The 12,360-nt window shown below is 35.1% G+C and overlaps 1 protein-coding gene and 1 pseudogene across 2 annotated transcripts in view; one reads left to right on the top strand and one right to left on the bottom strand.

Moving 5' to 3' along the window:
* The window catches only part of USP38 (ubiquitin specific peptidase 38), a 38,116-nt gene that overhangs the window by 15,782 nt on the left and 9,974 nt on the right, over window positions 1–12,360 (top strand). For both annotated transcript variants that reach the window (XM_012453975.3, XM_012453973.3), the window contains 3 exons: window positions 2,444–2,602; window positions 7,229–7,422; window positions 10,822–10,915. In XM_012453975.3, coding sequence (XP_012309398.2) covers window positions 2,444–2,602; window positions 7,229–7,422; window positions 10,822–10,915 — 447 coding nt within the window. The remainder of the gene's footprint in view (window positions 1–2,443; window positions 2,603–7,228; window positions 7,423–10,821; window positions 10,916–12,360) is intronic.
* On the bottom strand, window positions 3,040–3,803 carry LOC105718329 (integrin beta-1-binding protein 1-like; annotated as a pseudogene).

The raw sequence follows: 12,360 nt of genomic DNA, 5'->3' as shown, positions 1-12,360 counted from the left end.
AAGAACCTGAATGGCCAAAGCAATCCTAAACAAAACGAACAAAGCTGGAGCCATCACATTACCCACTTCAAATTATCCTACAGGGCTGCAGTAATTAAAATAGTGTGGTACTGGTACAAAAACAGATACATAGACCAATGTAACGGAATAGAGAGCCCACAAACAAGGCTGTACACCTATGACCATCTGATCTTGACAAAGCTGACAAAAACAAGTAATGGGCAAAAGGCTCCGTCTTCAATAAATGGTGCTGGGAAAACTGGGTAGCCATATGAAGAAGATTAAAGCTGGACCCCTTCCTTACACCGTGTACAAAAATCAACTCAAGATGTTTTTTGAATTTCTAGGGAGGAGATTCTCTGACTTAACTTTATCATTCATTCTAATGTTTATTGTCCACATTGAGTATATTCCTTTTTCTAGTAGTGGGAAGTGTGGTAGTTAAATCACCTATAACTCCAAATAACTCAGTAAATGACTTAGGCTTAGGAATTGCTAAGTATGAGCAATAATCTGAATCAGCATCATCATAATTTCTTATATGTTAAGAAAATCTTAGGGCAAACCAAGATTTATGTTAGAATATGTGGTGTTATGGGTCAGGTTGCTTTTCTTATGCATTTTACCCAGTGAAAAAAATTTATTTTAAACAGACACTATGGCAGATAGTAATAATGGAGAAAGAAAAAAAATCAAAGCATCTAATTAAATAAGTTTTATACATTCCCTTAAAAAGTTTAGTATTATAATGTCAAGAAACATTTAGGTTCACTTATTCAAAAAAATCAACTTTCATATATTTAGATAGTAATAGCCTGCTTGGAAGTGTATCTGTATAACTGTGAAAGACTGAGTCTTACTTCCATGTCATGATAATGTTGACCATTTAGGATATAGTAATAGACAAACCATATAACCTGATTACAAAGACCAAATCTGTATCTGACAGATTTGGAATTATAAATTTAATAAACACTTCTAAAATTTTTGCCTCTTCTGTCTCTCTTCACCTTTGAGAAAACCAAATAATTTTGGATTTCTATTTTAGCAAGAGAATATCTGATAGATGTGGCTTTATGAGATGTAAGTATGATTCACATTTGCTTAGAAATGTAGAGATGATAGCAATAGAATGAACTCACTAGGAACTGGTAGTTTTATGGTCACATCAATACCTTTGATGGCAGTAAGATAAAAGAAGGTAGTGCAAAAGTTACAGTGTGATTTAAGCATAAAAGTAAAGCTAGACAGAGCAGAATGGAAATAGCACTATTAATGTAAGACTATGATTGTTCTTTTTGTGAGAAGGAAAGGGAATTGATGAGTTATTACTATCATTGTAGTTATTGCTATTTGATGATGTGGCCCTGGTAGAGTTATAACTTTGTTTTTTACCATGAGTTAGCAACCCCAAAATGTTCTACAAATAAAACAGAAGATGCCTTTTACCATAAGAAGTGTTAATATGTAGTATCAGGTTATAATTAAAAATTAATAGAAAAAAATGTAGTATCATCATGCTAATGGAATGAGCCATGTCTATAAAATAGAAGTTGTTTCATTCTAATAACCTCTTAAAGATATGATTGGCCCTGGATTGGTTGACTTTTTAGTTTAATTTTATAATTAAAGAAGATTATGCTAGTGATCAATTTTAACAATGTTCTATATGTTTATGAGCAATGATCATTTTTTATTTCACTTTTATTTTTAGCCCTAGTTCTTTAAAACTAACAGAAGTTTCTGATGTCCTTTATTTTTAGAACCATCTCATTTTTTGGAGGGTGGGAAATGGGATTTGTTAGTAAGAATAGCCACTCTAACATGAGCATATGTCTTATGTCAGGTAATAACATAAGCATAAGCATATGTCAGGTAATAGGATTACTGTTAGATAAGCACAGAGACCTTGCCGTATTCTGTGTGCTTATCTAAAAATAATCCTATTACCTAAGCTGTAATTTTAGTTACACGTGTAAAGGTTTTCTTGAAGTAGACTTTAACATGCAATGTACTTTTGATTCTTTCAAGTGAAAATGTTTAATTCACACTAGATGGAGCTCTTTAGCTAATTCCAGGATTATTTTTCAAAAGTTTATTCCCATTGAATGAACTGGTAAATACAATAGCCCTAACAATTTCAACCTACAGCATTTTCCAAAATGGCAGCAATTACTAAGATTTCTGTTTTGTACCTTAGTTTATGTTTTAGATGGTATGTAAGGATGAGGAGGGGCTCATATATGGGATTGCAGTCATATGTGACTGAAAACTAGATTTACCTTGGTATTTTAGAAACATTTAACTCAATAACAAAAAAACTCTGTAACTGAACATACAGAAAAATATTTGCTGATCATAACATTTGTATTCTGTTGGTACGGTAGAGAATGTGTTACCAATTTGTATAAATTCAGCACTGTTTGTCCTTTTTTCTTTTCAGATTGTTCCTCATGTGGTTAATTTGGTTCATTCTTTCAAAAGTGATGGTCTGCCTTCCAGTACAGCCTTCTTAGTGCAATTAACAGAATTGATACACTGTATGATGTATCATTATTCTGGATTTCCAGATCTCTATGAACCTATTCTGGAGGCAATAAAGGTATGATGATAGTTGTAACAGTATCTGTAGAGTTGTGTTATGTTAATATGGTGAACATTGTTATAACCAGCTTTTTTTTTTTTTTTTTGAGAGTTAACTCACTGTGTAATATGACACATTTTAATAAACAAATGATCAGCATTTTACACAATGCATTTTCTTCAGAAAATCCAGAGCAAGGGGCCGGGCATGGTGGCTCACGCCTGTAATCCAAGCACTTTGGAGGCCAAGGCGGGCGGATCACCTGAGGTCAGGAGTTCAAGACCAGCCTGACCAACATGGTTAAACCCCGTCTTAAAAAAAAAGGAAAGAAAGAAAGAAAGAAAGAAAGAGAGAGAGAGAGAGAGAGAAAGAAAGGAGGGAGGGAGGGAGGGAGGGAGGGAAGGAAGGAAGGAAGGAAGGAAGGAAGGAAGGAAGGAAGGAAGGAAGGAAGGAAATCCAGAGCAAGGGATGACTTCATTATTTCCGTAACAGTTCAGTATTGCAGATTGAAAACAACTGAACTTTCAGATGAAGTTGACTTCTACTTGATGGCAGGATTCAAGGTTTCTCAGATGTTAATACAGAGTCAAAAGCGGTGGATAAAACCTTGCAAATGACTTGTGCTTGTTCCAGGCTGTTGCACTGATAAACCCACAGGCTGTATTCTTCATTGCTTGCATCTGTGGTCTTCAGAGCCAGTAAACTTTTTCCTGCCCCCAGACCATCATCATAACACACCATCCAGATTATTAAGTAGAGAGCATGCCTGTGCAAAACATCATATTGATTTGATATTGATACTTTTATGCCATACTTGGAAATTCCCATAATAAATTCTTCCTCCGGAGGAACAAAAGGCAACTTTCCATCTTGCTGAGCAACATCTATATAATTTCAGGTCCAAAGGTCCTTCAAGACCTTTTCCCTCAGAGAGTTTCAGTTTCTCAATGGCACCAACATATTTTATTCGAAATTCTGCACAGGTATCTGAATTACTGTTGCTTTGTCCTGAGCTTTTGGTGGAATCTGTGTCGAGGCTGGCCACAGTGCTGGGTCGTGAAAGACCTACAAGGCTAGAATCTACAGACTTGCTCTTAGTACTGATTTCACTCTTTGGGAACTGCTACTACTGTGTCGTTTTTTGCCTTTGCGAAACATTTTTCACCACCATTGCTCGATCCAGAGAACATCCCTATAGAATTAAACACTATTGACTGTCTTCAAAGGTCCCACATACAGCGGTCTGTACAGAGAGATTCCTGTCATTCTGACCTGGGTTTTACCATGTTGGCCAGGATGGTCTCGATCTCTTGACCTCATGATCCACCCACCTTGGCCTCCCAAAGTGTTGAGATTACAGGCGTGAGCCACTGCACCCAGACGTCTTTAAGTTACTTTATTTCTAAATCTTAGTCTTCCACGTTTCTAGAGGCCACCTGACACAAGTCCCTTTATCTGAAGTCTAGCATCTCAAGCCTGATCTGGAAGTGTGCTCCCTAGTGGATAACTTCATCCTAATATAGTTCAGTCATTCCCATCTTGTTCTCAGAAGGGAAGGTGGCCGCAGCCAGGCATAACATAGCCACTGTGTGCATATAGGGTCTCTTCACGTTGGTGCTTGGCATTCCATCAGCTTTCTCTAAGTCTGTGCTCAAGTCCAACCTTAAAATGATGTTAGACAGCAGGTCCCAGTCAGTTCCCTCAATTTTCACCCACTTTGCTCACAAGCCATATTGGTCTAATGAGTGGTATTGTCTTGACTCACATGTCTGATCCAAATAAATGTAGCTGCTGAACACTGCCTCGTTTGTTTTATGGACCGGGGGATAGGGAATCCAGGGTTCTCTCACAATGGGTTAAACATATTTCAAGGGCAACAGGAAAAAAGGTACATCAAGCCATTTGAAAACAAAAATTTATTGCTTCTCCTTCCAAAGCTTTGTAAATTTACAAAAAAAGGACCAAAGTTTACAAACTGCTTAGTTCCAACTAAGAGCATAAGAGGTGAGAACGTGCACTGCATGGCCACCAGCAGCAGCTGTGTGCTGATGTTTAAAAACGGGCTCCCCCAGACTCGGGGGCTGCCTTCCTTACACGCCACCTCTCGTGACATAGGTCACTTGTCAAGCCGCTGGAATGGTACAGAGGTTTTTTTGGTTTTGAGGAGCTTTTTTTGTTTTGCCTTTCTGCTATAAAAGTGAAATTTTCAGTTCATTTCTGAAAAATAAATTGGTAAATAAATTTTTTTTTTAAATTTACTATTTTATGGTAATGCTTTTTGTTTGAAAAATGCAGTTAGAATCAGGTTTCGTTTACGTTTAGGGAGTGACTGCTTTCTTGCTGCTATCACCATTCTAAATTAATAACCATATTTTCTCATTTCTGCAGTGTCATCAATTGTAAGGCATAGCTTTAAATTTATAATATCTTTTAGGGCAATTTGTTTAAAAAGAAATGCTACATTAAGTTAATGCATACATCAGATTTGCACCCCAATATTAGAAGTGTTAAAGTATGTGTAGAGTACATCTTGGAATACAGGAAATGGAGTTCAATAAAATATTTGACTTTGATTTCTTCCCCTTTTTAATTCTTCTTTTTTTTAGTTTTTGAGACTGAATCTCACTCTGTCGCCCAGGCTGCAGTGGTGCGATCTTCGCTTACTGCAACCTCTGCCTCCCGGATTCAAGCGATTCTCCTGCCTGAGCCTCCTGAGTGCTAGGACTACAGGGGCCCACCACTACACCTGACTAATATTTGTATTTTCAATAGAGGCAGGGTTTCACCGCATTGGCTAGGCTGGTCTCAAACTCCTGACATCAAGTGATCCACCTGCCTTGGCCTTCCAAGGTGTTGGGATTACAGGTGTGAGCCACTGCGCCTGGCTCCCTTTTTAGTTAGTTCTATTTTTGCTGTGGATTGTTCATGAATGTTTAGATATTTGTTTGAATTATTTGTGGAGTTACACTGTTTTTCAACTTTATATGGAAATGGATCTAAAAAGCACTTTCTTTGGTGGGGAACAGTCTTGCTCTGTTGCCCAGGCTGAAGTGCAGTGGCATGATCATGGCTCATTGCAGCCTCTACATCTTGATCTCAAGTGATCCTCCCACCTCAGCTTCCCAACTCTTTGGAACTACAGGTGCACATCACCACACCAGGCTAATTTCTTATTTTTTTGTAAAGACTGGGCCTCACTATGTTGCTTAGGCTGGTCTTGAATTCCTAAGCTCAAGTGATCCTCAGCCTCCCAAAGTACTGGGATTACAGGCATCAGCCACTGTGCTTAGCCTAAAAAGCATTTCTGTGTTGAAGAATGGATCACAATAAGCATACTTTTCTCTTAGTAAACTTACTGCACAATCAGTGTATATAGCAAAAGAATTGGAGAACTGAACTCAGTCAAACTTAATCAGAAATTATTAGAAATCAACTCTATTGTATTTTTATTTGAGATATGAATTTCAATATAAAGGTCTTATTATCTTCTGTATCTGAGATGGATTTAAAACAGTTCTTTTTACTATATCATTAACTAAATCAAACTAATTTTGAGCTCAGAACACAAAGACTGTTAAGCGATTAATGTATATCGCTGGTGTGACACTGACACTTTAAAAGTAAATTATGTACAGGAGCATCGTGGAGTGGATTTGATGGTAATATTCATCTCTTTCAACATTGTCACTGGATCCATAGGTGATAGTTGCTGCACTTGTTAATTGATTGCCATTCTTTGTTCATGAGAGTTTTTATGTTGAAAATTCTAACTCATATAGGCTCAGAAGAAACAAGGGGCTCACTCTAAGCCCAAAGAAAACACTTTTTCTTAGTTGTCAAAAAAAAAAAAATCAGAAGATTCAAATTCCTTCAGAAAATGTTTGTTTACTAAGATCTAAGTGCTAAATGCTAATAGCAGTCCAGATAAGTCCCAATGATTTTACCAACTTTCCTTATTCTCCAGTACTCTATTCATGCTCAAAATAATTTACACTTAAAATGTTATTTCATATTTCACAAAGGTAATAAGAAAAATCCATATGTTGTAATAATTTTCTATATGGGTAACATGAGATTAAGTTTTATTTTCTTAAAGTTATAGGTTATTGTGCATTGATGCTTTCATTTCTCATTTCTTAATTTGGGATTTTATTTCTAAGAGTTGATACTGAGTAAATATTAGTATTTAATGAAAAGGAGACATTTTATTACAAAATTTGAAAACTAATTGTTTGCTTATCTTGTTTAACTGAGAGCTAAAATTTCAGTCTTCATTCTACTGCCTTTGAATAGCACTGTACTATATTCTCTGACCTCAGACTTTCATTTTATAGACATTTTGCTGGCATATAGAGAATGTAAATAGTTCAAATGTAACCTGAATTTCTGGCTTTTTAGTATTCTTCAACTCAAAAGTTGAGTATTATTGATAAACTCTGTTATTAGAAGATATTTATGTTTGCCTTGCAGTGAAATTTGATATTTTGATGACTAGCCAAGTACTATCAGTTACTACAAAACTAAGTTGGGGGAAAGAAAGTTCAAATGTCAGTGTAAGAATCTTCTTAATGTTGTTAATTAATTTAACAGCGAAAATAGTTTTTACTTTACTTTTAAACTGTTTTTCTTCTTTATTATCTATAGGATTTTCCTAAACCCAGTGAAGAGAAGATTAAGTTAATTCTCAATCAAAGTGCCTGGACTTCTCAATCCAATTCTTTGGCATCTTGCTTGTCTAGACTTTCTGGAAAATCTGAAACTGGGAAAACTGGTCTTATTAACCTAGGCAATACATGTTATATGAACAGTGTTATACAAGCCTTGTTTATGGCCACAGAGTAAGTTTAAATCTGAATCTTTTTAACTGTAAAAGTTGATGCATGCTGATGAAATATAAGATGATAGAATTGTTTCCACATTATTCCTTATAAATGGCATAAATGTTAACATTTCTTATATTGCCTTATTCAGAAATGAAACTGCTGTTAGTGCTCAGAAACTATGAGAATATTAACATTAGGCTGGGTGTGGTGGCTCACGCCTGTATTCCCAACACTTTGGGAGGCTGAGGTAGGTGGATCACTTGAGGTCAGGAATTCAAGAGCAGCCTGGCCAACATGGCGAAACCCCATCTCTACTAAAAATACAAAAATTAGCTGGGCATGGTGGTGAGTACTTATAATCGTAGCTACTTGGGAGGCTGAGGCAAGAGGATCACTTGAACCCGGGAGGCAAAGGTTGCAGTGAGCTGTGATCGTGCCATCACATTCCAGCCTGGGTGACAGAGCAAGATTAAGTCTCAAAAAAAAAAAAAAGAAAGAAAATGTTAACATTAATTCTGCTTATTATTCATTGAATTTAAATGGCACTTTAAAAATTCTAATTTTTTAATAGTGTAACAGAAGGATTGATTGCACCTATTCCAGTTTAAGTATACTAGAGTACTTCATTGTTATCCCGTGAGACTGTCATTTTTTTAACCTAAATGTGTTTTGAGGGAAGTCATATATAATTTTATCTGCCTGTTGGTACTTTCATGTTTATCAGATCAACAACTTTGTTGCCGTTTATGAAGTTTAAGTTCTGCTTCTAATCCAGGTCAATAATTACTGAACACATGTATATAAACAGACATGTTCTTTTCCCCTCTTAAGAATTTCCTTTCAAATCCATTTTCTTTTGCAACTAAGCAAATAGGAAATCAGGGCCAGGTGCGGTTGCTCACACCTGTAATCCCAGCACTTTGGGAGGCTGAGGCGGGCGGATTATGAGATCAGGAGATCAAGACCAGCCTGGCCAATATGGTGAAGCCCTGTCCCTACTAAAAATACAAAAAATTAGCCGAGTGTGGTGGTATACACGTGCCGGGCATGGTGAGCCGAGATTGTGCCACTGCAGTCCAGCCTGGGCAACAGATTGAGATTCCATCTCAAAAAAAAAAAAAAAGAAAGAAAGAAATCAGAATGCTATTCCAGTTATGTGAATGCTGTCTGCAAAGGTACAAAATAATGATAAACTTTTCCTGAAGACAAAAACATGGTTGAATTTTTCTCTTGAATACCAATAAAGTATTCACGGAACTTGCCCAAAGAGGTTTACAAATTGAGTTGTAAACTTTTCCAAGTTGTTATGCCTGCCCAGAGGAATCATAAACTATGAAATGTAGAACTCGCTTTATTTTTGGGCCACAGATTATAGTATCAGCACTCAGGTGTTTTTGGTTTAGCTTAGCGTTTAGTTTTTTGATTTGTTTATATTTGGAATTTGGGAAGGTTTTATTTTTGGTTTTTTTAAGAAAAGGTGTACCTTTAGACACAAGTGATACTAGGCATGAGACTGAAAGAATCCCTGTCTTACCACCAGAGGTCATCTAGTCCAGACATTTCCTTTTTCAGATGACAGAGAAAACAGACACCCAAAGCAACTGTAACTGGCAAGAGCAAATAAAAGTTATATCTTACTGAACAGTGGCCAATAATATTATCTCTGAATAGGAAGACAGCATATTTTATTTCTTAAGTATTATATGAATTCTTCTTCATAGTTTAAAAATAATTAAATTTTAAAGTATGTAGAATAAAAATCAGACACTCCCATTTCCAAAGGTAATTTGTTAACAGTTTACATTGTTTCAGACCTTTTTTGGTACAGTTACATGTTTGTGTCTAATGTGAAAACAAATGCATTGTTTTTTTAAGAAAATTTGCAGAGAATCCTAATTTTATAACCTTTTCCAGCCACTTGCTTTTATCATTTAATAATTTGTATTGGAAATCTTCCCATGTTAAGGCAATACAGATCTGTGTCATTCCCAGTAAATGTGTATGCCATCATTTATTTAGTAATACTCCTATTGATGAATATTAGATTGTTCTGCTTATAATTAACGTATCTCTGCCCTTATACAGATATAGGAGATTTTCTTTGAGTATCTTCCATATCTTGAATATCCTTTGAATATCTTTCAACTTGCTTTCCAAAAAAACTATAGCATTTTGAACTCTGATGCTAATATAAAATTCTACATAGACCCTGTACCTTTAGCAGCAAAACAATCTTTTTAATTTTTTGCCAATATGAAGAAAAAGTCTCTTTTAATTTGCATATGGCTGCTAATTGTAGAGTTTTTCTCTCTGTTATTTTTGTTTATTCATTTGTGTTTTTCTTCCAAATAATCTGCTCTTTTTGTACATCTTTTTGTTGGGTCTTTTTTGTTTTCCTGTTGATTCATATATACTCTGGATGATCATCCTTTGCTACATGCTTTTTTTGAGTCACAATTCAAGTTTATGGGGTGTTTTATTTATAATTAGTTTATGTATTCCAGTCTTCCACTTTTCATTTATAGTATCTGGACTTTAGAAAACCTTTACTCTAAATTTGTTCTTTCTTTATTTTACGGACTTCAGTAGTTTTATATTTTATATCTAGCTCATTAGTCCTGTGATATCTGTGATGGTGTATAATCTTATCTAACTACATTTTTTACCAGATGGACACCCAATTGTCCCTTTGCTTTTTTTTTTTTGAGTAGTTTATTCTTTTCCCATGCTATACTCTTGAAATCACTTTAACTTTATAGTGTATTTTAATGACAGCATATTTTTTATTTTATGAAGATTTGAAAGGATTTAAGTTGTTTACTTATGTTATAAATTAATGGTTTAACCTACTTCTATTTGCTAATCTAGAAAATAGAAATATGTTATAGCACATAGGCCATTAACAGACTATATAGTAAGTGTTAGTTCATTGTCATTCTCCCCTCCTCCTTTACTGTAGTACAGGTAGATAACTTCCGTAGGTAAATGAAGTTTTACTTTAAGGATAATAAATTCTTGAACTAACTTGCTTTTAGCTTTTAAGAAATGCTTTTAAATGGCTAGGCACAGTGGCTCATGGCTGTAATTCCAGCACTTTGGGAGGCCGAGGTAGCTGGATCATTTGAGGCCAGGAGTTCAAGACCAGCCTGGCCAACGTGGTGAAACCCTGTCTCTACAAAAGTCACAAAAATTAGCTGGGCACGGTAGCATACACCTGTGGTCCCAGCTACTTGGGAAGCTGAGGCACGAGAATCACTTGAACCTGGGAGGCGGAGGTTGCAGTGAGCTGAGATTGTGCCACTGCCCTCCAGCCTGGGCAACAAAAGGAGACTCTGTCTCAAAGAAAAAAAAAAGCTTTTTAAAAATGCAAGTGTGTGTACACACATATACATAAATCATTATATTCTCTTTCAGTTTCAGGAGACAAGTATTATCTTTAAATCTAAATGGGTGCAATTCATTAATGAAAAAATTACAGCATCTTTTTGCCTTTCTGGCTCATACGCAGGTGAGTGTGTATCTGCATAAAGTATGTTTAGGTTAACTGCATGATAATATTCATTAAACTTTACATTATACCTTAACTGATGAAATAATATATTAGATATCTCACCCAGTACAACAAATCCTTAGAAATGCTAAAGAGGTACTGCCTGAAATATCTACATATCAGGATATGCCCTAAGTTTCTATATTTTTCTCTTGCTTCCCATTTTTGTAGCTGAATATTATGCTGACCCATTGATCTAGAAATTTTTACAAAGAAAATATGATTTTCTATCCAATAAATAAGCTCCTTCATGAAGAATTATTTTTAAATGCATCTTTGTTTTCTGATACTAAATTAACAGATTTGTACAATAATGAGCAACTAAAATAATATTGTGGTGCCTGGGCTTTTTTTTCTTTTCTTATATGTACCCATTCATTATAAATAAAGATCTCTGCGGTTCTGTTTATCTGATAAGTTCCAGAGCTTAAACTTTCGTGGTGATCTTTCATGTCCACACGTTAATCCATGGTAATTAATTTATGTTAATGGCACCAAGGTGGTCATATATAGTAAATATTCACTCAACAGACATTTATTAAGAGACACTATATGTAGTCAATGATAAGCATTGAGTCTTTATGTTCAAAGAACTTTTAGATTAGATTTTGAGCCTATATGCATGAATAATATAGATATCATTTATTTATAATATATATGATTACTTTTCTGGTTTTACTTTCATTGCCTTTATCTCACAGTGGTCTGAAGGAGTTGTAGTTAGAGCCAGAAGAAAAAATAGCTTGAGAATTGATGGGATTCAATTGATGGGAATGCTTTTATTTTCTTTCTACAAGCTGAGAAATATCTCAGGTATAACTTCTTAAATGGAAAGAATCTAGACAGGATTGATATGAGATGATAGTAATGGCCTATGAGTTATACTCAGATGATTTTATTATTCTTTATCTGGGGGAAGTATGTTCACAAATTAAATTTACCATATCAAGACCAAGGGACATGAAATGAAAACTATCTCCTTCTTCACTCCTCTGTTGCTTCCTTGCAAATTGATTGTTGTGCTTTCTTTATCACTAGTCTGTATTTATTATTCATAAAATATATATGTATATGTAGGCAGATATATACTGTATTAACTTACTAAATACAGATATGTATTAACTTACTGTATTAACTAAAAAAATCTTAGGGGAGGTTTACACTGCCTCTATACTTTAAAAAAAAAAAATTAGCAAGGGTCCCTAACCAGTGTACTCACAATCTGCACATTTATGACATGTACCTAGTCAAGGAAAATTAGTAGGTATGCATAACTCTGTAGAGTTTTTCCCTTATTACCTTGTTCAAAATATACATTAATCTTTTTTAAATTTGATATTTCAAAAAATTGTGGACTCAAACATGTGACTATCACAGAGGGATGATACCAGGAGCATTATATC

Source organism: Aotus nancymaae, unplaced genomic scaffold, assembly GCF_030222135.1.
Source record: "Aotus nancymaae isolate 86718 unplaced genomic scaffold, 86718_ANA_hifiasm-v0.15.2.pri h1tg000033l, whole genome shotgun sequence".
Taxonomy (NCBI): Eukaryota; Metazoa; Chordata; class Mammalia; order Primates; family Aotidae; genus Aotus; species Aotus nancymaae.
The sequence above is the reverse complement of the archived record's forward strand: the minus strand, read 5'-3'. Positions and strand labels throughout refer to the sequence as shown.